The following is a 27,909-nucleotide window of genomic DNA, read 5'->3' on the forward strand; positions in this document are numbered from 1 at the left end:
TGGTTTTAAACTGAAGGAGGGTAGATTTAGATTAGATGTAAGGAAGAAATTCTTCCCTGTGAGGGTGGTGAGATACTGGAGCAGGTTGTTGCCCAGACAAGCTGTAGCTGCCCCCTCCCTGGCAGTGTTCAAGGCCAGGTTGGACGGGGCTTTGGCAGGGGGTTGGAATGAGATGATCTTTACGATCCCTTCCAACCCAAACCATTCTGTGATTCTATGAACTGATGACATGTTAAGTGGTACAGCATTTATAAGAACTCAGAAGTGCTCAGGATAATGAAGACACTTTCTAATTGCAAATTTGAGTTCTCAAATTCTTTGAAGAGGACAAAAACTCTGCACCAAAATTTTTAATGAAAAATGCAAGTTAGCAGTACATGAGCTAGCCAAGATCCTCACTTACCTTTTCATCAGCAGGGTGAAATGAACAGCGTATGAGACACTGATATTTTATTTATACCTGAAACACTGCAATTCATTCCAGTAATTCTAAAGCCTGTAATCTCTGACAAAAAATGGCAACTTTGTGTCTCAAAGAAATTCCAACAACTATAACAAACATTTTCTCCTGACCTATTATTTTTATAATCTTCAAGGATTTATTCATTCTTACAAACACTTGCCAAAGTCTAACAATCCTAAAAGGAAACTAAGACCTGTACAGTAAAATGTAAAATTTGTAACATGGGATCAAAGTATCTCAAAACAATCCAACTTTTAAATATCACATATAAAGGGAAACAGTACCCATATTTCTTAGTCCAGCCTTAAATTGAATTAAAATAGGCATTTATTTTTCCCAAGAATATGCAGTTCACTCGGGTGAACACTAAATTTTTCTCAGTTACCTGCTGGTAGGGGTCACCTTACTCAGATAGGAACGTGGGAAGGCAAACTTTCAGAAATAGTTAACTGATACAGAGAGGCACCCAGAGGGTAACAGCAGAGACTGTGCATTATGTGTGCATATTCAACCTAGGAGTCACTCCAATGGGTCACATTTATTCGCTCTATTATATTTGGAAAGGTCATTCCTAGAGAATCACAACACACCTCTGGCAGCCTAACACGTGTAGTGCAGTTGGTTGTTTTAGTAGAATGAAAACACCTTTTACGAATTAGTGAAGCTTAGAATAGACATAACTTAAGCATATTCCATTATTGTTTGTATTTGCTAAAACACTTTGGATACTTCTATGACAGGCCACTGCTAAGTTCAGGGGAGTGCTCCTCTAACACCTGAGTTGAGTAAAATCAACTATAACCCAAGTACTAACAGCTGTCACAGGCTTTTAATCCCACTGTGTTACCCTTCCACACTCAGAGCTCTTCCCTTCAAAACACAAGCTCTGCATGTTCAACTGCCACAAACTCTGAATTAACTCACAACTCGGCTCTAACAGTTTCAACTGAAAAACATAAAGCTACAGCACCATCTAAAGGCAAAACCCTGTATCAGATGGTCATAGTTAGATCTACCTGTAGTCCCTGGGAAAGCAGGAGGAATCTCCTCTATTCAGGGCTCTATGTTCTTTCAACACAGCTGCTAATTCTCAACACTCAGAGAACATTTTGTGAAATTAACTCAAAAAAAGAGTGTACAGAATAGGCCATGTGTTTATTCTGAGATGCAAAACTATACCTTATTTTTTTGATATATAGTATTTTGATTGAAGTCATGTAATGCCACAAAGTGATTGAACACAAATTACTGTCACACACAAGCAATACTTATTTCAGTCAACCACGAGGTGTTAGACTACACAGAGAGGCAATTGCTGAAGAGGAAGAGTGAATAGTCCAAGAATGGAAGACTACTGGCCACTAATGTTGTGTTGAGAAAGGTTTTATTTATTTAATTAATTACAAATAATCCTGCTATTATGCTGATGATTCTAAATCTGCACATTTGTTTAGGTTTTGTGTATTTTATTCAGAATCACTGTATCTTTCAAACTCAGTTTCTGTTTGGCAACTCAGCAATATATTCGATGTGACTAACAAAATTAAGAACGTATGCAGGAGTGAATGTGACTCAAATACATTTAATAAACTCTAGTAGAGAACAATTTTTACCTTGACTTGCTCATTGGAAGTCACAGCACAGAAAACAATCTCCGTAAATCCTTGGGAGGGGAACATCCGGAAGCAGATACCACCGATAACACGACCATCTTTTATTAATGCAAGAGTCTTGTGTTTCCTGAGTAGACAAAAATAAGTCACTTTAATTCATGTACATAGTACATAAAGTGCCCTTACCTTCCTTTTTTCAGAAACTTGATTCACTTCTTTCCATGATGCTAATGCAATTGTATATGTCTCTGTTAAGTTAGCTGCTTGTATCTACAGAAGAGCTGCTCTTTTAACATCATGCTTTAAATTTACCATAAAATTCATCATTCATGCAGCAAGGTCCTGGCCTTGACAAGTACTCCTAGATACTAGGGTAATGCCCAATAAATAATAGTTGTATTGCTTTCATTGAATCTACTGCTGACAGTTATGTCATTGTGTAGTTCTCAGAATGATTTTACCTTGACTGAATTAGAAATTAATGGAGTTACAGGACAGCAAGTCTTTTCTAAAGGATTCCTGTTTCCTCGCATGCACTCTATAGCTAAGCTATCAGTTTCAAATGCAGCTGATGAAGCAAGAAATGATATTTCTTATTTCTAATCACCCACTCCTAGTGGAATCAAGACCAGAATAAATATCCATTTCTGTTGCACTTACATTGACTGCCAGGAAAGACATAAGAGGGTGCAATCTGAACTCTTGTGTTAAGAATTAAGAATTTTAGTGTAATCCTCAAGGTCTGGAAAAATTTGCACTGCACCTGTTCTCTAGACTATTCAATACACAGTGTCATATAAATTGTATAAACAATACAGTAAATTTACAGAAGATATATTTTTGGGGGAAACGGTGCCAAAACTGAGCCCTACAAAAAAAGGTAGTCTGAAGAGTAGTTGTAGGACATTTTATATACTATTCTTTTTCTTGTACTTATCTTGGTGCTTTTTATTTGTGGAATGACAGCAGCAATGTAGTAGCTTGAACTGTTAATTTTGGTTACTCATGTTGATTAGTTTAAGCAACATGATTCAGTAAGGATGGCCATTTCAGAAATAAGAACATTAAAGGTAATATGTAATAGCTGAAAGAAATTTGGGAAGAAAACTGTTGGACTCCAGTATCTCACACTTGACATAGGTTTGTGTGTATCCACTACCCAGCATAGGTCCACAATGTTTGTCCTTGGAGTTTTGCAGCAGATGCTGGGGTACTCTGAGCTGTCCAGGAGATGTGCTTCATTTCCTTTGGGTCAACTGTTTGCCTAAGGCACATAAAGGAGGCATTTTCTTGCTGTAGCAATACCTCTTTCTCAAGCACAGACCACTTTCCAGACAAAAACTATACTGAAGAGCACTTAAACTACCAGCAGTTCCTCTCAGCCTACTAGAAGAGTCTTTCTCAGTTAGAAATATGGGAGGCCATGACTTAACACCACTAGTTCAGAATTTTGCTTTGGTGTTTGGTTGTGAGGGAACTTGGCTTTTTCAACCAAAAACTTCTGCTTGAGATCGCAGTGCTGCTAGGGCTCCTTAACTCAGACAAGATCATGATGCTGCCTCATTCTCCAAACAGAGCAGTACTTATCTCCACGAAGGAGAGGTAGAAGAGTTCGGACCAGTGCTGGCCCTCAAAAGACAAGTCCTGTTCCCCTCTGAAAAACCCAGAAGATGACCCCAAGATCAGTCTCCTGTGCCTGGAGACTGAAGTTCTGTCCAACAGTCCCCAGTACTGTGCTGTTTGTGCTTCAGGGATGGCACAGACATGGCAACAGCAGTATTTGCTAATACTAAGAGTATTGCCAAGGAATGTTACTGAGCCTAAAAGCAGAGGAAATGGTTCCAGAAATGTTTTTATAACTGCTTCACCCATAATATCAGGCACAAAGACAGTGGCCTGTATCACCAGTGGTGGAGAAAGGCTCTTCCACAAACCAAGCTGCACTGTTGGCTGCAATCAGCTCAATCAGAGCTTCTCAGGGTCTCTGCTGACCAATAAGCCCACAGGCATCCTCCACTGTGAAGTGCTGCAGTCAGTACAGCAAACACCTAGGATATCATTGGATATGGATCGTTCAGAGGCAGAAATTCTGGAAGAACATACTGGTCAAAAGGGAGCAGACTGCAGGAAACACAATGCTGGAAAGGTGGACACTTCTGAGAACCTCCCTTCATGCTTGGGCAGCTGAGACACAATTCAGTCAGGACACTAGGGCAGGTGGAGTACCATGTGCAAGTTGTGGATGCTGCTACAGCCAATATATATCCCTTTTGATGTGCCTGTGGTGTAGAGTTGCACTCAAAGCAAGACAGGAAACTTGCACCAATAAAGAGAAAAACAACGTCCTTGCGTGAGGAATGATTTCTCCCATGCTGACTTAAATGCTGCTGTTCTTCACAAATCCCACAAGTTCCTCTAAGTGAAAAACTTCAATCTCTGCTGCCATTTGGTTCATGATCTCCACAGACAGATGCAGCAGCCTGCAAGTTAGTATGGGCCTGGAAACCACTAATAAGCACTGTAATTACTTTCTGACTTTCATTTCTGACATTTGAAAGTACAAGGTCGGTAGGAGCCTTCCCTGCAGGCCCACATTCCTGTAGTGGGTTTGCATGACAACATTTTGGTAACTGGGGGCCACAGGAGTCGCTTCTGCAAGAAGCTGCTAGAAGTTTCCCCTATATCCAACAGAGCCAGTGCCAGCTGGCTCCAAGATGGACCTGCCACTGGCCAAGGCCAAATCCATCAATGACAGTGATAGCACCTCCATGATAACATATTTGAGAAGGGGAAAAAGTTGCTGCACAGCCAGGCAACTGCAGTGAAGAGAGGACAGAGAATATGTGAGAAAAACAGCCCTGCAGACACCAGGGTCAGTGAAGAGGAGGGGCAGGAGCTGCTCCAGGCACCAGAGCAGAGGTTCCCCTGCAGCCCGTGGTGCAGCCCCTGGTGAGGCAGCTGTGCCCTGCACCCAGGGAGGGTAACGGGGGAGCAGATCTCCACCTGCACCCCGGGCAGGACCCCACGCTGGAGCAGCCCCAAAGGAGGCTGTGACCCCGTGGGAAGCCCACGCTGGAGCAGGCTCCTGGCAGGACCCATGGACCCGCGGAGAGAGGAGCCCATGCTGGGGCAGGTTTGCTGGCAGCACTTGTGACCCCGTGGGGGACCCACGCTGGAGCAGTTCATGAAGAACTGCAGCCTGTGGAAGGACTCATGTTGCAAAAGTTCATGGAGGGCTGTCTTCTGTGGGAGGGACCCCACGCTGGAGTAGAGGAAGAGTGTGAGGAGTCCTCCCCCTGAGGAGGAAGGTACAACAAAGACAACATGTGATGAACTGACTACAACCCCCATTCCCCATCCCCCTGTGCCACTGGGAGGGACAAGGTAGAGAAAATTGGGAGCAAAGTTAAGTCTGGGAAGAAGGTAGCAGTGGGGGGAAGGTGTTTTAAGATTTAGTATTTATTTTCTCATTATCCTACTCTGATTTGATTATAATAAATTAAATTAACTTTCCCAAAGTCGTCTATTTTGTCCATGATGGTAACTGGTGAAAGATCTCTCCCTGTCCTTATCTCGACCCATGTGGCTTTTGTTGTCTTTTTCTCTCCCCTGTCCTGCTGAGGAAGGGAAGTGACAGAGCAGCTTGGTGAGCACCTGGCATCCAGCCAGGGTCAACCCACCACAGTTGTACAACTTGTCATTAATACAGCCACTGAGATAGTGTTTGGGTACAATCCAGTTAGAATGGCCAGGAGTTATGGGAGCTTGAAAAGCTGGGAAAAGGGTAACACAGGCAGGGCTGCCCTCCACACCACCTCAGCTGGCCCCTTCCTACACTGCTGCCTGCAAGCAACACCAGGATCTCTTCATCTCACACACCAAACCCCTCTCCAACAATACTCACGGATCAAAGACCAAGCGTGTGATATATTCTTTAGGCATGCGAGGCAGCTGATGGGAGAACACGTTCTGCAAACCAACCAGCCACATCATTATCTTCTTGTTGGGTTTCTGGTTCAGGGAGTTGCCAACCACGTGGAATTCAATCACGCCTCTGCGCTCCTCCAATCTCGCCGCCTCATCCCGGGCTGAGTGTGCTGAGAGAAAGTTGGTCTGTGCCACACAAGAGAGGAACAAAATCACATTTTGGAGATTTCACATCCTCTGATGGAACAGCCTTAAGGAACAAACAGACAAAATCCCCTCTTTTTTCCAAGCCACCTTTTAACAAAAATAGAGCTGACCATGATTATCTTGTTTTAGCAGAACTGACAGCATCAAGTAAGCTGGATATAATAAGTCTACACTACTTTGTACAAAGGCATAGTCAAACTTTTTTTGTACAGATTAGGTAACAACAGCAATGGTTATGACTCAAAAAGTTACAACATCTCTCAGGGGACAGCATTCATCCAGTTGAAGGCTACACCACTAAGTCTTCATATTTTCTTTAGTCTAGCCAGCTTGGACAAAGTAGTGGATTTGCCTACGCATACTGCAAAACACACATTTTAATGGCAGTGCAGACAAAGCCATATTTTTTTCATTTTAGTAGTGCTTTCCACTGTCTATGCCACTATCATAAGAGCCTAAAAAGAACACTTTAATTCCTACTGATTTTGCTGTTACATATCTAGCAATTGTATCTATATATTTGAACATAGATGAAATTAACACAAATTATTTAACTTTGTTTTTCAGGATCATTTTACAATGCCAAAATATCTCTGCATGCACATACTGTTTACTTTTTAGATCAAAGTTTGGCTGCTAGGTTTCTAGTCACTGCCAGCCCCAACAGCCAGACTGGCACAGCATTTGTAATATGCAGAGCCATCAGTCACAGTATATAGTTTGACTAAGAAATGTAGGTGGTTCCAAATCTTCAGCAGCCTCTAGCTAAACCTTGGCAAACAAGAGCTGCTGGCAAAAACATAGCCTGGCAAAAGGAACAGAAGGAGGAAAAGTCAGCCAAAAAAAAAAAAAAAAGTGTGCAATTCTGTACATGGCACAATCCTGCAATTCTGTTTGTTTTTCTCTTCCAGCAGAAAAAAAGAGCAACTGTGGAAGACAGAGCAAATAACTGTTTAGATCAGTCCTTCTGCACTAGACAGAAGTTTTAACTTTGGATCTTTCATTCCACAGCATTTATCTTCTCTTATGAGCTACATCTACGATTACCAATAAAAAGCATACTCTGGAACTGTTCTCTAACAGAAGTATCTTGAAAAATAACATGGGTTCTATTTTTTTACTATCACTAGTATCCAACTCTCTTTGCAGACAGTACACAATGCATTAAAAAATGTAGAACTATTCTTCATGTTAGTGATGCATTTCATCAATAATTTTTGCTCACAATCATACCCTTTGAAAGGTTCTATTTTTCTTATTGACAGCATGGTAAATTTTGTGGACTCTTAGCTTATCATACTCTATCCATGTGGAACATTTATTAAAAACAGACCATTTACAAACCGACCATTTGCAACATCAAGCCTATACATTTCTCACCTCTGGCCCCAGCATTGCTGCAGGATCTGTAATTGTTGACATGACTTCATTGATTAATTCAATAGGAATATCTCCTACAACCCTTGGTCTTTTGGAATCCTCCAGAGAATAGGGTTCATTATTTTTTCTTTTTTCCCCTATAAAACAAAACCAGGACTAATCAGAAACAACAAAACTGACACAGACTAGCACTATTCTTCAGTTTGTACACCAAGTTTTGGATAAAAAAACCCAAATCCCTACAGAAAGGGAGAAATAGAAATAAGTGAAACATGAACAATACTTAACACTGCTGCATTTTTGTCTTAGCAGCACTGGGATATTAGCATGAAGCAGGATTAATATACCTCTCTTTCTCCCATACCTCCCTAAAGTCACAGTGAAACTATTTGCTTTTGCTTTAGCATCATCTGCAGTGAACCTCTGTACTGCTATCTTGGAAGGTCAGTTCTCAATACACAAATAGTGCATACCTCTGGCTAACATGAAATCCCATTTTGGGATTCACTGGAATTAAGTATCCAGTATATATTTCTTTCACCCTTTTTGTAAATCAAGCAGCACATACAGTCTGACATGTCATACATATTTGACTTAGAAAATGTATATAAAGTTTCCAAATAACAATACACCTACTAACTGCAGACCAACACATAATATAGCAAAAGCAACTAGTTACATTCATGAAAGAAGAGTCCACCAAGGACTAGTAGAGGTACAATAATTCTGAGCAGCAAACTGTCAAATACTAGGAAAGCATACAAACAGGAATATCACTCCATGGTTAACTTGTTCCTGTATCTTTTCCCTAAGGTTCTGCTAAAGATCAGAGCCAGGATGCAGAATTTTGCCTTTGTGATCAGCACTTAACAGTGAGATGTTAGTTTGGTTTTGTGGGTTTGATGGGACTTTTTTCCCCCCTAGGGAAAATCCACAATGGCTTTAAGATCCTCTTTCTGAAACAACCAGGTAGTTTAGGGCTCACTATGCCCACTGTTTTACACATATGGTACAGATTGTTTTCCCACAGCTATAGCGCACTACATATATGAGGATAAAACCTTTCAAGCAGACTTTCAAGCAGTACAATTGCTTTCTTAAAAAAGTAATTTTATTGTTAACCTCCCTTCACTGTGGAAATTTTTATTCCTATTTTTTATTTCTTACTTTTTAAATAGTTATTCATATGTGAACAGACCTTCCCTCTTATTTCCTAAGGGATTAATTTATTTTTTTAAAACAGAATTTTTGGAAGCAATTTGTCAAAAGCTTCGGGGAAATCCACATACCCAAAACCCTTTCCAAATGCTGAACAATTACTTCACAGATATGTACAAGTCATGAGTTCTACAAAAGGCACACTAAATTTCCATGCATCACATTACTCATACATTTATTCATTCAAACCTTAATCAGTTTATTATTGTTTCTTCTAATTGTCTGATATAAGAGACTTGCAATTGACAGTTTTCTGAATTCTCTTAGAACCCCTTTAAAAAATAGCTTCACATCTGTAGTGTTTCAGTTCTGTAGTGCCAAGGGCAATTCCAATGACTGCCCAACTTAATTAGTTTGTCATTTCTGCATTTCTTTTCAAACTATACAAAAAAAAGTAATCTTTCTAGTGATCACTTACTGCTCATTTTGCTGACCTGTAATAAAAAAAAAAAAATCATCTACTCATTCCCACTTCTAAGACCATTTCCCAACTTGTCCCTCAAAGAAAGCTGCAGTTTAGGAGCCACCTTAAGTTCCTCTGTAGGAAACAGCAAGGCTAAGAATTTAGTTAGATTTTTCCACTTCCTTGAGGAAGTGGAAATTCTCCACTTACTTTCATAAGCTCGTGATCATCTCTCTGACCTGCAAAGTCTTTTGTCAGACTCATTAATCCTGAGGTGTTTGAATAAAGGATTTATTAGGAGAATTTATGCATTTGGCAACTTCCTTTCCCCAATATTGTTTTTAACCTGACCTCATTCAGGTTTTATATTTAACCTAGTTGGTGTGTTTGTGCTTTTCTTTATTGCTCAAATATGCAATTTCAGTACCTTGAAAGATTAAAAAAATAAATGCAATGGCCTCTTCTACTCTTTTTATTTAAGTGAAAGTTTTTTCAGGGCTCATAATACATGTACCCCAACTAAAGTGTTTTGCAACATTCTCTGACACAGCAGACCTTTCCCCATTTTAATTTACTTTAAACAAACCTTTTTTTTTTTTTTTTTTCAAATACAGTTGCCATTTCTGCTGGTTAAACATTACCATAGTGGAGAAAAAGTATGTGTGTGCAGAAAAAGTATGTGTGTGCATGTCTTTTAGCAAAAACACCTCAAGGTCACTACTGCAGAATGAAGGCAATGGCCAGCATATACTGCGACTGCTGCTAATACTGACAGAAGCCAAAAAGCAATTCTCCTCCTTTGTTACCTAGGTTTGGGTCAAGGGCAGAAGAAACTTTGCAAGCAGGACTCATATTCCCAGTGTTGGGTTGCTCCAGAGATGAAGGACTTGCACTGTATGAAACAGATCTTGCAACAGGAGGAGGACTGATAACTGCAATGGCATAAAAGGCAAACACAAAAAAATCAGGAGTGGAACCCATTACAGTGCTGACTGTCACAGTGACGGACCCAACTTCACACCCACCACCTTAGAAGTAACAGCTAATGCTGTGCAACAGAACAATGCTACCAGTTCGCACAGACATTAAAGCTTTATCTCAACATATTTTTCTAAACTTCTACCTAATGAGGGACTATATTACTGCTGGATGACAGAGGTTGCAAATATCAGGCTTCACTATTCTTCAGTGCTGATCATAAGCTAAGAAAACAAACTTCCTCCACATACCTGCCAAGCCTGCTGGCATTTATCTTCATGAAAAGGCTTTTTGTAGGGGTCTATTGAAAAGCAAAATCTCATCATTCAGCTTCAGCTGTCCACTTTAACAGTGTCCAAAGACTGGTTGGACAAATCAAACTCAATAAAGGGAGAAGTTGCTGCACCAGTTAAGAAGATTAAACTATTATTTTAAAAGGCCACAGACTAACATTTCTCTCTAATATTTAAAAAACAAAAAACAAACCACATTCATCCCAAATCATCCAGTTTTCATTTGTGTCAGGACTTTTGGCAGGCAGGCAGGGGGTTGAGGTGATAGCTCATAGTCTGGACACCTGCAGTCTTTCTCTTTGCATGCCTCTATGCTGGTGTCATCACCAGCAACGGCTCTTTTGTGCCACATTCATGCCAAGAATCCAGGGCTTAAGAGGTGCACATTAAGATGAAGCACTGCAGAAATATACATGACAGAATGAACTCTGAGAGCAACATGATTTTTGAGATGAAATGAACTTGTGCCCGAGGCGTAAGTTCATGGTGCAGACCAGGAATTTCTCACAAAAAAAGCCTGTATCTGTCACAGTGAAATTTCCCTACTACTCCAGAAATTCACTGTCAGATGAAGTGCTGACACAATGGTTTTGTCAACTGATAATCAATAATTATTTCAAAATACTGAATTGTTACAAAATATTGAATTAAATACCTGAAAATTGAAGTCAACCTCTGAGCTGCATAGATGAATTTTAAACACTTTTGAGCAGAAGGGAAGAGGAGAAGGGGAAAATGAAAGAAAACCATCATCAATGCACCCCTGCAATGTACCCTAACGGAGGAAAAGTGAGTAAAACTGCAGAATAGCCGATGAGGCACACGAATACGAAACAAAGCAAAGCAAAGCTATAAAAAAAACCCCAAGGAAATCAAAGGCATGTGTACAAAGGCAATGGGACACCTGATGTGGAAGGTCCCTACTTCCCTACTGCTTTGGAGTCGGAGGACTGGAGTGGGTCCTTGTGTGAGGGGACCATTGTCCAGCAGGTGACTCACCTCAGCCATTTACCCACTAACCATTCTCACTTGCCCACACTGAGTGCACTTGTGCTGCTTGAATACTCAGGCGACTTGCCACAGCACCCAGCCCGCTCCACTGGCACCTTCAACTAGCTGGATGTCACTGTTAAAATGGGATCTTTATAGGAGAAGTACCAGAGAGTCAGACACCTGTGCTTACTCAAGCCAGACTGATTTTGGTAAAGCCTGCTATTTATAAAGGTGCATATCTAAGTCTCATTCCTTAGAATTCATCACTTGTACAGGTTTATCTTTACATTCAGGTGCTCCCTAACCCATCACTAAATGCAAATTACCTGTCTGGATTCCCAGCTGGCCAGTTCGGGAACTAGACACCATGAAATCCTGATCCCAAATGGGAGAATTCTGGCTGTACACTTCTTCTTCCAGCATCGACAGAAACCTAGGCACAAAACCAGGTGAAATATTAACTTAATAGGATCATTTAAAACAGGTTCTTTTTCAGAATAACCATTTACAACATTTTTTTAATTTAAAAAGATTTACTGATTCAGTAAGAAAATGCTGTTGGCCAACTCCTTTTTAAAAAACAAACACATACACACAAAAAAGTCACAAGCCAGAGTAGACATTAAGTACCTTAACTCAGTAGAGTGCTTTCACCTATGAAAATTGGTCTTTTATTGTAAGCAACATTTATCTTAATTTGCAAATGCAGAAAGAAATGGTCACAAACTACTTTTACAGAACAAAGAAGTAGACTAATAAGAAAGCTGAGCTGACAGATGTCAAGGTACTCATGTTATACAATGACAAAATATGTCTATTTTGACAAACAAGAAATTTGCAGATGCACTTGCTTTTTGCCTCTTATAGATTTATAAAATACCAGTGTTAGTTATTAACAATGCTCTTAGGAAGTATTTTAATCTTTTAAGTGTCCTACTGTAACATTTAATTAAATGTTTGTGCTTGCATAACAGTATTTTTAATCTTATTTTGGTACACTTACAGAAACTGTGATTTTAAACTTCTCTTGGTATTATTATAGGTGAGAGAAATTCCACAGATCAGACTATCCAGCACACTTGCCTTCACAGGGCTAATATATCAATTCCCTCTCAGAAGCGAGATAGCTGCTTATCCTATGCTGCACAAAAAGGGTTTTCAGACCAGAAGTTGACACAGCACATTCTACTCTCTAGAGTCATCTATATGTATAGAAACTGTCCAGCTGAAACCAACAGAACTGTTGAATAAGACTTTCTTGAACAGGATAAGGATTTTCTGGATCAAGTCCTACTCTTGTATTTTATATATAGGACATTCATACCTAAGCACAGCAATGTGTGGTGTTTGCTGCTATCCATACAGCTGATAATGGCTAAAAAGTTTGCAACAACTACTTGACCATCTGTGATGTAGCAGAAGCACAAAATTAAGCTTTAGCCAAGGCTACATTTACAGGCAGCACAGAGGCTCTGCGTTCAGACCCCTTGGTGACTATATCCTAGGTACATACAGACATAACCTGAGGGTGCTCCCTTTACCCGGGGAGGAGCGCCCAGGGCAGCCGGGAGCCCTGCACTGACACCGGGCACAGGCTTCGTGCTCTGAGCTGCAGCTCCTCCACTGGGTTCACTCTGCGTAATGCCAGCAGAGGGACAAATGCTTCAGACAAGTACAGCCCATAAAAGATTTAAAACGTTATTCCTATTTCCCACAAATCATCAGCAAACAGTGCTTGTCTGTCTTTTTTTTTTTTTTCCCCCAGCAGAATATTAAAACGGACTGCAGTGAATAATAAAGCTTTTCAAATCACTTGTCTAGGCTGTAAAAGGCAGTGGAAACAGGGGCATGTGCATACCTTCTTCCTCTGCAAATCTTCTCCTTATATCAATGCAGTGTTAAATCCTTTTTTATACCTATTTCAGGGCCAGATCATGATCCTATTCCCAGATATACACAGGCATTCCTGTATACATAACAGTCTACCCCAGACACAGTTTACATTCTTCAAAGTGGTAAAAGGCACTATTAATAATAGTAGGAGTAACAAATCCTGGCTCTAGCCAGCTTTGGAAAGCTCATGTTGTTTTTCATTTCCCTGAGCACTAACCCAACTCTAGTCACAGACAGCAGCTTGCATAGCATCAGTGCCACCAGTAGATTCAGTTCCTTTATTGTTAGGAGGGACAGACTTTTAAAACATGGTCTAGAGAGCCCAGTCACCCTCACAAAATAAGGGTATTTTTGAAGAGAGACACTGTTTTAACAGGAAGCATACAATGAATGATCCTTTCGCCACCACCACCTTTAATCACCAGTAAAATGTTTGAAATTAAGCACTGCCAAAGTTGAACAGGTTTCAAGACTGTCATTCTCCCACATACCCAATTATGTAATCATTGTTTAACTGTGAGAGTTCATCATCATTAATATTCCAGTACTGGAACAGGTAGTCAATATGAAATTCATTAGTTTAGGATTCACTGATGCAGTTCTATACTAATTACTCTCTTCTTTGTCAAATGAATACATACATCTCTTCTGAAGGTGGGGTGACTACTTTGTTCCATAGCTATTATAACGTTGAATTAAACTGAAATTCTTAGGTGCATATAAACTCCAGTACAATGCTCCCTTTTTTACTGCTCCCTCACAAAAGCAGAAGCAAGTATGTTTTTGGAGATCTGCTTCCGAAAACTACAGAAAAAAAAGGTACGTGACCAACAATATCTGCTAATAGACAATAAGCACAATCCCCCAGCAAGATGAATAATCCTTTTTACAAAGTAAAGCCCTAGGACAAAGCAAAACAAGTGGTTGTGTACATAAAATACACTAGTTCAAGCTATGGCAGAAAAGAAAGCTGCACCATCTGCCTGTTATTGAATAAAAGGAGAAATTATTTTAAATTGCAGGTAATTTCTCCATTTCTGTGCCAAAGTTGCATATTACTGGTTAACCTTAAATGCAGGCACATTGTAACCCCTTACTTTGGAAAATGGGTGAGGATTAGTGTTCGTTTCTCTTGAGGAAGCTTGTCTTTTTCTTGCCTGGCCTGCTCCAGCAGTTGCCGTCTCATTACAGTAAAAACAGAGCGGAGCAATGTCCTACCAAAAATCTGTGTGGTTTCATACCGAGGTAGACTGTCACAGAACTGAGGGACATTGCAATAACAGAGCCACCTGAAAAGGGGAAAAAAGCCAGATAATTATCACAATCTAACATATGAATTAATGCAATAAAACCACTACCCACATCATTTATAACACAGCTGAGAGCTATATGACCACATAAATCAGTTCCACATCAAGTCTGGACAGTCAAGTAGCATTTACATTGCTCAGTTTTTTTTAAATAAATGACAGCCAAGTATTTTTAAGTCTCTATATATTCTTTTTCTCTGCAGTCTAGTTTCCACAAAGCGCTCTTGTTTCAGACAATAATTATAGATCACAAAATTCGTGTTGATATCAGGGATTCTCTCCACAGCTCATTCATTCAGCCTCCCATATCTCCTGCCTGGTCCATTTGTTCTTCTTTAAACTTCTACATCTTCCCACATAGATGCAGAAGTGGTGACACTTTTAACTAGCTCCATTCCAATCCAACTGGACTCCCACCCTGGTCTCCCACCAGCTGGCTTCCTGCCATTACACACTGACTTGATATTCTTTCATTTACCAGTAACTCCCTCCGTAATGAGTTCTGCATTAAGAAGTACATATGAAAACATATCCTGTTGTGTTACTCTTCCTGGAAAAGTGATCGTGTTACTGGAGAGGTAAATCAGAAGTACACTGACTATGTAGGTCATGATATCTGTTAAATTTATGTAAAGATTTTGGTATCTCTGTGCAAGTGAACAGTCAATGGTATCTGTAGCTTTAGCAGAATCAGACCACAACCACTATGAAAGCTCCAACAATGAAAAATAATGTTAAAAATTGGATGCAAACAGACTGTGCTGGATCCTGCATGGGTTTTCTCACCCAGACTCAAAGTACAGTCTGTCTCAAAATGCTCTCCCAAACTCTTTTGTTTAATCCTTGCAAACACAAGAGTTAGAAAAGAGTTGTGAGATACAGTTGTTCACAGACCTTTGTTCCTGTTCTTGGCTGATAAAGCACGCCTCTCAAAACACAAGGATGCGTGTAAAACTGATAGCAGTCTCACTCAAACCATCAGGTTTTTCAAATGAAGTCGGAGACTGCAAGAATTCATGAGGTGCACCCATGGCACACAGCAGCTTCCTCAGCACCCCGAGCAGTGCCTCGAACACCATGGAGAGGAGAAGCCCACAATGGTACGTTAGATCAGATAGAAAAAGGCGGTACTTTGGGTCAGAGGGAACCTTAGGGATTGCGAGCAGGAAGGCCTGAAGAACCACAAGTGACAAAATGTCACAGCAGAAGTCACCAACCAGAGCCAATGCTAGTTATTGATTCCCTAATACAAGTTGACTCCAACCAACCCTGGCTACCTGACATCTGTATCCCAAACAAATGGAGGTCAAAGACCCACCAAACACAGTGTTAGGAGCCCCATGGACTACCAGTAACTGTCCTTTACATCAGGTAGCTATTTGAGGCCATCTGAGATCATCTGAGAGCATCCCGGTCAGACACAGCGCAGTCTGCCATATCACCAGCCACAGTCTCAACTCACAGCAGGGTTTGCTGTTCTCCTTCATGGAGCTGAGGTTTGTCAGAGGAAAGGCCACCAGGAAAACGGGCAGAAGGCAGTGCTCATCCTCCACCAGGAAAAGTGTCCCTGGCTGTTCTTGGGAACAGACATGCTGACAGAGACCTTCGCTGATTGCTGCCACCTGTGCTCCCAGGCGGCATGTTAACTGTTGCCTGCACCAGCAGGAACCGTAAGTGCTGTCGCTGTGCTAACTGAAAAAGGCGTTGCACTATTGTTATGAGAAAAGCAAAATTAAAACAGACTTGTCTTCTTATCCTAGCTTTTCTTCCCCCAGTGACTAAGTTACTTCTTTGAATTCTGACAATGTATTAAAAGACCATAACAAGAACTAGCATTTTAAGGAATCTAATAATATCTATTCCCCATTTAGCATTCAAGCATTTATGAAATTACTTTAATTTTTCAAATCTTCCATGATTTGGTTTCAAACTGTGACACTTTACATTGCTTAATGTTATCTCTTTTCTGTTTTGGTTTTTTTTTTTAATTGAATAACAAATTGCCTGACTTTTAGTACATGAAATAAGGATCTTACACAAGGCTCATATGTTAAGAAGGCTGAGAGCAGTTTTGTAAATGTAGGACATGCAACGGCATTGTTAGATACAGTTGTTCGTGACATCTACCCCCTGTTCTTGGCTGATAAAGCACACCTCTCAAAACACGAGGATGTGTGTAAAACTGATAACAGTTTATATGAAAATCATCAGGTTTTCATATAAACTCCATGACTGCAAAAATTCACAAGGTGCACCTGAGGCATACAGGTACTGGTGTATTCCTGAAATGCATACATGACATATTTGTAAGCAAGACTTGTAACAAACAAAACCAGCGTTACCTGGTATAATTCATTTTATACCCTGCAATATCATCATTGGGTGATCTTAGTCTTCGCTGTGAAGGTGTCTCCAGGTGCCAGTAGTTAATGCGGTTCAGAAACATTTTAGCCAGTTCCACTATTGTTTGCCGCTCCTTTGAGGGTAAGTGGCTAAATTTGTACTGCACAAAATTATTCACACCCTTAAAACAGAAGAAAATTATGTTAAATTATTCAGCCACAATTTTTGTAGGAGTGTCCTCAAACATTCCTCACTTTATGTTTATTAACCCCGCACTTGCATTACATGGGAAAGAAAACAAATACTGGAGACCACTAACTCCTTGCTCAGCTACTCATGTAGCTGCCACAATCTGGTTCCCCTGCATACAGCAGCAGGTACATCCAGATGTTTTTATTCTATTCACCTCCAGCAGCTGACTTAAAGTGAGATATGGAAAATTCTTTACTTTTCCTTGATTCTCAAAGTAAAAAACTTTGTCAAGAAACAGAAAAAAATCCAGCTGGCTTTCTTCTATATGCTCACATATGCATAATTTTGCTGATAACCATGCTAGATTATTTATTTCCTCTGCAAATCAAGCATCACACATAAACCTCTCCAGCTACCTTTCAGTAGAGGACTAGGGCTTGTGGACTTCTAGTTAAGTTTGTGTCTACACATCATATTATTTCTTCAAGAAGTGCCAGCATGTCCCCTCACTGCACTTTGTATACTGTCCACTTTAAAAAAAAACTACTGAAGATAGTTAAAATGTGTAACAAAGTGCTGCAAAATGTCTTGATTATCAAACAATTATAATACTAATGCTTAGCAAATAATTTTTGTGATTGAGTTGCTGAAGTGCTAAAAACAGAATTGAAAAGACAGATCTATTTTAAGGGAAAATTATTTCAAAATAAACTGTAAGAAGAATTATCCTTTCATCTCTGTGTTACTTTCTCAAGCAAACTGAACAGTATGAAGAATGTGACAAAAATTTGTATTGTACAAAACCTTTTTAATAGTATATTTTAAGGACTAGAAACATATGGAGATTACATACACTTATTATTTGTTTATACTCAAACTAAAGGAGAATTTAAGGTGAAGACTTCTCAGAAATTCAGCAATAAAGTGTTTGGATTTTCCTAAATTGTAAGTTGCAAGGAAATAATCACTGCACATAACAGTCTTCACATTCAAAATATTCTGTTTAACAATAGATCATTCATTCATCCACCAATGGGAAAACACTGAGCTCCTGTTTCAGCAAGGTATGTGAGCATCTGCATAGTCACACTGGAGCTAATATGCCCACTTGCATGCAAAAAGTGCATTCTCAGGAGCTTGCTTAGCCAAAATCTGAATTTGTCATATGTTCTTTATCCACTAAGAGTTACAAAAGCCTCAGTTATTCTTTGGTTTCAGCTTTGTTTTTTATTGTGTACTCTTTGAAAGAGAAGGCTATGATCTCACTGAATTGGATTGTAACATTTGAATTGATTTACAGAAAACAAGTATCATTTTAATATTAGATTTCAAAACTTTGACAGCATTTTTCATCACTTGAAACAAAGAAAGATTAGAACTGCCACACATGAAAGTAGTATTTTAAGTTCATTCTCTAAAACCACAAAAAAGTCAGTTTCACTAAAACATAAGATGAATGATGAGAGAAGTCAAATAATGTAACTATTGTACCAACACTAAAGGAGAAGCAGCAGAAGTCTCCCACAGTCCCCTACTTGGACAAAGTAATACACAGAAACATCTGCAAACTGTCTAAAATGCCATGTTTTCAAAAAACAGTGCCTATGTTTACAAAAAAAACACAACCAACCAAAACCCAAAAAACCTCACCAAATAGAAAAAACCACCAACAACCAAACCCATATTTTGACTGTTTACCTGTTCAATGCTAGGTTTCTCAAATGGGGGACTTTCCAAAGATCCTTCTACTACAGGTTTTCCCATCTGTAAAATGCACTTCCTCAAAAGCTGTTAAAAATACAGAATATTTTAATTAGCATACCTGCAATTAGTATTTTTGCATACGTAGGGTCAATTGAAGTCACAGGCACACAATACACTGCAAGCAGTGTTGAAAAATCTCCTGGCTATATATCTGCTTGTTTAGTCATCTAAATTTATAGCTAATAAACTTCACTGTGAATTCACCTTCTTTGAAATGCATATAAGAGGCTTCTGTGAGCAAATGTAGGCAGATGGTAGCATTTACTTCAACTGCTTTTCCCGATGTGTAAGTGAAGAGAGTAATGCTTGCAAGTTGGGTCAGCTCCCCAGTCATCTAGATGACTTTTGGAGTAAGATACGTGTCCTGGTTTCAGCTGAGATAATTTTCTTCCTAGTAGCTGGTACACTGCTGTGTTTTGGATTTAGTGTGAGAATAATGTTAATAACACACTGATGTTTTAGCTGTTGCTAAGTAGCGCTTATCCTAAGTTAGGGATTTTTCAGTTTCCCATGCTCTGCCAGTGAGCAGGTGTACAAGGAGCTGGGAGGGAGCAAGGCCAGGACAGCTGACCTGAACTAGCCAAAGCGATATTCCATACCATAGAACATTATGCTCAGTTTATAAACAGGGGGAGTTGGCTGAGGTTGCAGATTGCTGCTTGGGCATCAGTCAGCAGGTGGTAAGCAACTGAACTGTACATCACTTGTCTCTTCCTGGGTTTTACTTCTCCCTTCTTTTTATTATGTTCCTTTTCATTACTATTATTATTACATTTTATTTTTGATATATTTTATTATTGTTATATTTTATATTAGTTATTAAACCATTCTTAACCCATAAATTTTACTTTTTTTTTTTTTTTTAAATTCTCCTCCCCATCCCACTGGGAGGCAGGAAGAGTGAATGAGTGGCTGTGTGGTGCTTAGCTGCTGGCTAGGGTTAAACCACAACAATATGGTACACTGCAAGTACCAGAAAGTCTAGCCCATAGTTAACCACTAGAGCATCACGATACAGAAAAAGTTCTCACCAGATGAAGTCAATACATGCCTGAGGGGCAGTGAAATTGGCTTATGTGTGAAAGAGTGAAAATCTGAGAAGACTACACTACACAAGTTCAGCTTACTTTGAACAAGTAGAAATAAACTTGCTTGGTGTCTGCATCTTCTTCTTTGTGGACACAGGTGAAGAGATACTCCACATCCAACACAATCCCCAGCAGCCTATTCATTTCTTCTTCAGACACATTCTCCAGGTGAGAAACATGAGCAGCTAAATGAAAAAAAATCCAAACCTGTAAAAAGTCTACTAAGAGAACCAATAGCACAAGTATTCCCTAGGGTATCTCAAACTAAGCCATAACAGTAAAGGCACTGATCCTTTAATAACCTATTTAAACAGAACATGTTATCAGAAGTAACTGAAATACATGTTGCATCACAGTAAAGGTAGTCCAGTGGTGGTAATTCCCACAGCAAAGGAATGATGGCTGGTTAGAATCACAGTGTCTGTTAACACTTAAAACAGACCACACAAGTCCTGTCCGTATTAATATGTTGCAATATATAAATAACTACATAAACTTTTGTCCAAGAGCTATGATTTTGAGACAAGGTTTCTTGACTAAAGAAAATAAATCCATAATCCCATACATTAGGTAACCCAGGTGTTGATGCAAGTAGCACTTTATTCTGTGAAGAGTAAAAAAAAAAAAAACAAACAAGCAAAAAAACCCAACAAAGCAAACAAACAGCTCCATTAATAGGCTTTTTGTTTTAAATTGGACATTATTGGCCAAGTCTCTTACTTTCATATCATGTGAGGTCAAACTATGCTTTCTGCACACTATATTAACAAAGCTTTTGCAGACTGTACATGCTCATTTGTTCAGAAGTTTACAAAAAAGAATTTTTCAACATATCAGAATTTCCAAGTGACAAACTCCCTTTTATCATCTCCACAGGTAAATACAGTTCCACAACTGTAATTTTCAAAAGCTTGAGGTTTGTAGGCATGAAGCAGGACATTCATTTCAAGCTGGTTTGAACAACTGTCCCCAGGAAGAGAGAAGGCAATTTAAAATAAAAAGTCAATTCCCAGAAAGAAGCTATTTGCATCACAAAAAGAAACGATCTTTGCTGACTCCGGGCCAATGTACGTGGTATGAATATCCTTTCCCTTGAAAGGACAAGAATATTTCCGTTAAAAGAAAAGGAAAATTATTTAAAATGTTGGTCATATTAGTTCGTCTATATTTTAATAATTTTATCAATATTTACCTCTTAGATAATTATTATCTTAGATATGCCAGTGTGAATAGAACTGGTAAGAAATTTTCAACATAAATCTGATTCTTTAGTGGGGGAGGAAGTGGGGGGAAATAACACTTGACTTGAAAACTGCCATATTTATTGAACACCTGTCATGTCCCACTCAGACAAGGGAGACATGCACAGGATGTGACACCACCCAGCAAAGACACTTTGTTTTAAGAAGTTTGGTATGACACCTGACAAAACATTAAAATTCAATAAATTTGTGTAGTTTCAAGTAAAAAGGACACTGTAGCTCAGAACATTAAAAAGATGCCAGCAATTGTTTCCACTTAAATGAACATTTATAATATAGTGTCTTAAATTCTGAGCATATGCTCAGAACTGAAAGAGGGATGGCCATCGGGAGCTTTCTTTAAGGACAAATATTCACCATTCTGGGCAGAATAAAACAATTTCATTTCTGTCCTTGAGCCAGATATGAAGGTTTAATATTCCCAGATGTCTGTTTTGATCTTGTAAAAGTAAAAAATACCCTCCCTAGATGAGGACTGCATTAGAAATTGATAACATACTAAAGAAACCTTGCACTCAACTAACAAATGAATAAAACATCAACATAAGAAGCCATTTCTATGCAGTTTCCATAACAATACTGAAAGTTACCTTGACTACTTAGTGGCTGTATTTAAACATTTAATTAAATTAGAGAATTGTTATCCATACCATGAATCTAAAAGTAACAATCATTTTACCAGCATGTATTTACTACCAGTTACCATTTACTGTAGACTCACCAATGTTTGTACATCAGCCCAACAAACTATCTCTCTTCAGATGTTCACTGCCCATTCCCAAATTCTTGTGGCCATTAGTAAACCCTTTATTAAAATCAAAGGTTTAATACACTAACACCAAATACTGAATTACTCTTCACTAGAGTTACACAGTCACATTTATCTTCACTGCCCAACTGGTACAGCCTTCCTCAGCTGCTGTTATGCTTGAAAAAAAAGAAAAACAAAACAAAACCCAACCCAAAACAAAACAAAGTACAGGTTGCTACAGCATGCAGAAGAAGAAAGCAAGCAGAAAGAACAAGGCCAATGCAATGACATGAAGACCTGAAAAATAGGAAGTTAATTATTTCAGTTGTGCAACTTCAATAAGCAAGTACTTGAATGTATGAATTAGGAGCAGTGAGAAAACGGATTATAAGGAATATGTCCACAGTCTATCTCAAAATCAGTGTGTACATAAAAAGGACAGGCAAATGTCCTAGCAATAGGACAGGCAAAACAAGAAACACCTAAATATGCTACATGAAGATACATAGCAGGAACTGAAGACAGTGGGAAAAAAAGAGAGACTGAGTGTGTATATAGAGTACTACACATTAATTAACTAGTTTTAAAAGTTACTCAGGACTGAAAGTGTTTACCACAGGAAAGTGCACCCTGTAACACAGGAAAAAACAATAAAATTAAAAAGATAAAAAAGCCTCTGACTATGTAACACCTGGTCTTCAGGCTGGTGGAGAGTGAACTCTCACAGAATCTTAGAATCGTCTAGCTTGGAAAAGATCTTGAAGATCATCCAGTCCAACCATTAACTTCACACTGACAGTTCCCAACTACACCAGATCCCTCAGCGCTGTGTCGACCCGACTCTTAAACACCTCCAGGGATGGGGACTCCACCACCTCTCTGGGCAGCCCATTCCAACCCCTAACAACCCCTTCTGGAAAGAAATGCTTCCTAATATCTAGTCTAAACTTTCCCTGGCGCAACTTGAGGCCATTACCTCTTATCCTATCGTTAGGACTAACCTTGTTACTTGGTTAAAGAGACTCATCCCCAGCTCTCTGCACCCTCCTTTCAGGTAGCTGTAGAGGGCGATGAGGTCTCCCCTCAGCCTCCTCTTCTCCAGACTAAACACCCCCAGTTCCCTCAGCCGCTCCCCGTACGACCTGTGCTCCAGACCCTGCACCAGCTCCGTTGCCCTTCTCTGGACACGCTCGAGTCATTCAATGTCCTTTTTGTAGTGAGGGGCCCAAAACTGAACACAGGAATCGAGGGGCGGCCTCACCAGTGCCGAGTACAGGGGTCAGATCCCTTCCCTGTCCCTGCTGGCCACGCTATTGCTGACACAAGCCAGGATGCCACTGGCCTTCTTGGCCACCTGGGCACACTGCTGGCTCCCGTTCAGCCGGCTGTCAATCAACACCCTAACTCTCCCAGCACCCAATTCAGTCACACCACTTCATAGTGTTATGGTAGTGACCCGATATATCACTCAAAAGAAATATTCACTGAAAACCCAGTATTGGCCCAAGCTGCAGGCTGAGCCACAAATAGAAGAATAAAAGTTGTAGGTAAGTAGACAGAAATAAGCTCGATAAGCTAATACATACAGCCAAACAGAATCATGCACCAAAAACTGCACTGGCTTGAAAATTGAACCATACCCCCAAAAAGAGATGTCTCAAGCAAGACTAATGTCTAGGATTGCATTTGGAAGAAAATAATAAATAAGATAAGGAAAAAAACCCTAACATCCTACATTTGGCTTTAACCAGTACAGGAATTTCTACATTGCTATTTCAGCAGCTCTCTGAGGAAGAGAAAATGAAGTGCAGATGATAATCTGAAGCCTACGCACCTTGTGGTCAGTCTGGTTTTAAAGGTATTCACAGGAACATGCTAATGTAGAGGAGATAAATAGGAAAATTATCTTGGAAAACACTGTTGAAAGACATATTTTTGCCAGTAGTATGAGGAAGAGGACAGCAACTCATTTGTTATTTCAAATGAAACATCATCCTCATTAGCTGCAGTCAGATGAATAAGAAACTTTACCTTTTCTAAAACCAGCAATAAATAAAAATGCAGTTTGTTCCATAAGGTACATTTCACTGGTACTGGTTTTACAGTACTGTTGTTTCCTGGTTCCTAGCTAATGAGTGATTTAAAGATTTTTTAATAGACCAAAACCAGCTGCAGCCTTTAGAAGAGCTCCGTTTTTCTACAAAATACATGGCATCCACAAATTTTGCTGAAGAAGCAGGAACTGACAGGCACAACATCTCATAAGATTTAAAAAAAAAAAAAAAAAAACAAAAAAAAACAACTCTTTCTTCAAAGGCCAGGAATGAAAGGGACAGGTAACACAAGATACCCTAACTGCATAACCAAGAGCAGCACAAAGAAGTTGCATGATGAAAGGTTGAAACTAACCTGGCTAAAGTGACCAAACTCTCTGTCATAATAGGTATTTGTTAATCTTCTCCTGCAAGAAAACCTAGAGATTTTGGATATCAGGAAAGGAAAGAAATCTGCTGAAAAGCCCAGAACTAGATCAAATGTAATGAGAGCATAAAAGAAAAGAAAGAAGTAGAAATAAATCTCAACTAAAAAAAAAAAAAAGTATTCCACACAATGTACAATATCATTTTTAAAAGTAAAAGCACAAATGATTCATGTTGAAGGCTTTAGATTTCTTTTTTCTTATTTCACTGTCCTAGGTTTTTAACATCAACAAAAATTAAATAGCAACTGCTTCTTTTCAATTAATTCTGAATATTATTTTATCTCAGTTTCTATTCAATAATTGGTATGTATACAGAAAAATTAATCCGCTTTTATTTTGGATAAATAGAAATTCTTAAAAAAAATAATACAGTGATTCACCACTCTTTTGCAGGCTATGTGGGTAACAAATCATTATTATTATTATTATTATTATTATGGAGAAAAAAAAACCAAACCACCACAGCAGTATTTAACACCAGATATTAAAACTGTTTGGGTTGGAAGGGACCCTAAAGATGACGTCGTTCCAACCCTGGGCAGGGACACCTTCCACTAGCCCAGGTTGCTCAAAGCTCCATCCAACCTGGCCTTGAACACTGCCAGGGAGGGGGCAGCCACAGCTTCTCTGGGAAACCTGTGCCAGTGTCTCACCACCCTCACAGGAAAGAATTTCCTCCTTATATCTAATCTACATCTAAGCCCTTTCAGTTTAGCACTGTTACCCCTTGTCCTATCACGACACTCCCTGATACAGAGTCCCTCCCCATCTGTCCTGTAGCCCCTTTAAGTGCTGGAAGGACGCTATAAGGTCTCCCCAGAGCCTTCTCCAGGCTGAACAACCCCAACTCTCAGCCTGTCCTCACAGTGGAGGTGCTCCAGACCCTGATCATCTTTGTGGCCTCCTCTGGACCCACCTGAGCAGTTCCGTGTCCTTCTTATGCCTGGGGGCCCCAGAGCTGGACACAGCACTCCAGGCAGGGTCTCACAAGAGTAAAACAGAGGAGGAGAATCCCCTCCCTCAACCTGCTGGCCATGATTCTCTTGATACAGCCCAGGATACAGTCGGCTTTCTGGGCTGTGAGCACACATTGCTGGCTCGTGGTCAGTTTTCTATCCACTAATACTCCCAAATCCTTCTCCACAGGGCTGCTCTCAATCCACTCATCTCCCAGCCTATATCTGTGCTTGGGATTTCCCCGACCCTTGTGCAGGACCTTGCACTTGGCCTCATTGAACTTCATGAGGTTCACACAGTCCCACCTCTCCAGTCTGTCCAGGTCCCTCTGGATGGATGGCACATCCCTTCCCTCCAGCATGTCCACCACACCACACAGCTTGGTGTTGTCAGCAAACTCACTGAGGGTGCCCTCAATCCCACTGTCCGTGTCACCAACAAAGATGTTAAAAAGCGCCAGTCCCAGTGCTGACTCCTGAGGAATGACACTCATCACTGCTCTTCACTTGGACATTGAGCTGTTGACCACAACTCTTTGAGTGCGACCATCCAGCCAATTCCTTACCCACTGAGTGGTCCATCCATCAAATCCATGTTTCTCCAGTTTAGATATAAGGATTTTGAACAGTCACTTCCAAGATATGCAAGCTGTCTGCACATTAACTTATACAATGCTAAGATATGCAACCCCACTATTATTTTCTGTGACATGGAAAATGCAGGGTTTTTTGTAGGTAAGAATACCTGCTTTAGAAATGTTCAAGAATATTTTATAGTTTATTCTATAGTAAGAAAACATACTGGAGCCTACAGGAGAGAGTTTATTCATGTTGTAACTAAGGCAGCTGACAGATAAAACAATGTGAGGTTAATGCATATGTTACATACAGTATTAAAATTGTTATGGTTATCTTATCAGTGCCATTGCATTTTAACCACTTAGAATGTCTGGGTTGTTAAAAGTTGTACCTTAGTTCAATTTCTTCAAAACTCATTTTAGGATACTTCCTACATATTTTAAGCTAAGTTACTGTTATTTATGTCCAACTGTAACCCCCGTTTCTAGGTCTTGGCATGGCATCTTGACTTCCGTCTCGCAAGAGTAGAGATTTCTGCGTATAGGCACACAGACTGCAGAAGAAAGGCAGAAGCTTACCCAGCGCGTGGCTGCAGCTGCGGCAGGGCTCGGCGAGGCTGACAGCCGCCTGCTGCAGCTCTGCCCGGGGCGGCGTGGGAGGCGGGTTGGGGTTCTTCCAGCCATTGCATTTACAGGACTCCTCAGCCTGAAATCAAAGCAAAGGGGTATCGATCAACCCTGTAAAGCACAGGAACTTGATGAAACTGCATTATTTCAAAAGCAATAAAAAGTAACATTATTAATTAAAAGTTGTTTTTTGTTTTGATGTTTTGGCGGGAATTTTCAGAGTGTTTTGTTGTTATTATTGTTGCTTTGGTTGGTTTTGCTTGATAATATACCACACAGCTAGACTTTATTTTCTAGAAAGAACTAGAACTGGAATAGCACCCCAAACCGAGAGATTAACACAGTTCTGATAAGCCAGCTGTACTCAGAAAAATACACACACAAACTCTGGCTAACATCTTTAAAGAAAGCCCTCATATAGTAAAAGAAGTATTCAAACATTTTCTGGTATCTCAACATGTACAGATCCTGCCACTGAGACAGTTTCAATGATTTAAACACAAACAGGTTATTCAACAGGCAACATATATATCACTGCCTTATCAGCTACACTGACAACAAAGACTCATGCAATTAAAACCAAGCCCATGACAACCCAAGCAGGGTTAACTAAATACTGAAATAAGCAAACAATAACTGCACTATTGAAGAAACCTGTCCAAAGCAAGGCTTGGCCACAAAACCAACAGATGCCAAAGACAGTGATGCTACTAATGCAATCTGCTGCTTACCCTGGAAAGTTTATTTACACTCGCTGTGTATGAAAGACCACAGATAGATTGCAGCTAAAAGGGGTGACCATGAAGGGAAAGATTGTGACTTTGGTAGTTGTGTCTCAAATCATTCATAAGTTCGAAGTACCAATTCTAGTTATCCAAAGAGCAGCTTTATAGGAAGGGATTTTCGTCTGCATATCCAAAATATCTTAGTTATTTTGATGGTAACGTATTTCTATCATCCATACTTCTATTTGAAGATCTAATCAGAAGAAAAGTGTGCTTTTCTACTGTTCAGAGATATCTGTGCACTGTGCTGTAACAAGACGCTCATGAATTTGCACTGCCAAGACCTCAGCAAAAAAAGTATGTTAACTGCTGCATAATATTTATGACTGAAACAACCTTAGTAGGAAAAAATGTGATGTTAATATATCCAGCATTAATGTGTCATTTTTCAAAACCGATTCTG

General features: G+C 39.7%; 1 protein-coding gene across 2 annotated transcripts in view; it reads right to left on the reverse strand.

Annotated features, from left to right (window-relative positions):
• Positions 1–26,799, reverse strand: part of KAT2B (lysine acetyltransferase 2B) — a 39,977-nt gene extending 13,178 nt beyond the window's left edge. The window contains exons 1-10 of one of the 2 annotated variants that reach the window (XM_026842348.1): positions 26,674–26,799; positions 20,105–20,250; positions 18,912–19,001; positions 17,021–17,202; positions 14,466–14,657; positions 11,802–11,908; positions 10,018–10,143; positions 7,591–7,727; positions 5,981–6,189; positions 2,077–2,203 (exon numbers count right to left, since the gene is read on the reverse strand). In XM_026842348.1, coding sequence (XP_026698149.1) covers positions 2,077–2,203; positions 5,981–6,189; positions 7,591–7,727; positions 10,018–10,143; positions 11,802–11,908; positions 14,466–14,657; positions 17,021–17,202; positions 18,912–19,001; positions 20,105–20,209 — 1,275 coding nt within the window. In that variant the 5' untranslated portion in view covers positions 20,210–20,250; positions 26,674–26,799. The remainder of the gene's footprint in view (positions 1–2,076; positions 2,204–5,980; positions 6,190–7,590; positions 7,728–10,017; positions 10,144–11,801; positions 11,909–14,465; positions 14,658–17,020; positions 17,203–18,911; positions 19,002–20,104; positions 20,251–26,673) is intronic. The other variant, XM_026842347.1, reaches the window with a different exon arrangement.
• Between the last annotated feature and the right edge of the window lie 1,110 nt (positions 26,800–27,909).

This window comes from Athene cunicularia (assembly GCF_003259725.1).
Source record: "Athene cunicularia isolate RWA chromosome 2 unlocalized genomic scaffold, athCun1 chr2_part1, whole genome shotgun sequence".
NCBI lineage: Eukaryota > Metazoa > Chordata > Aves > Strigiformes > Strigidae > Athene > Athene cunicularia.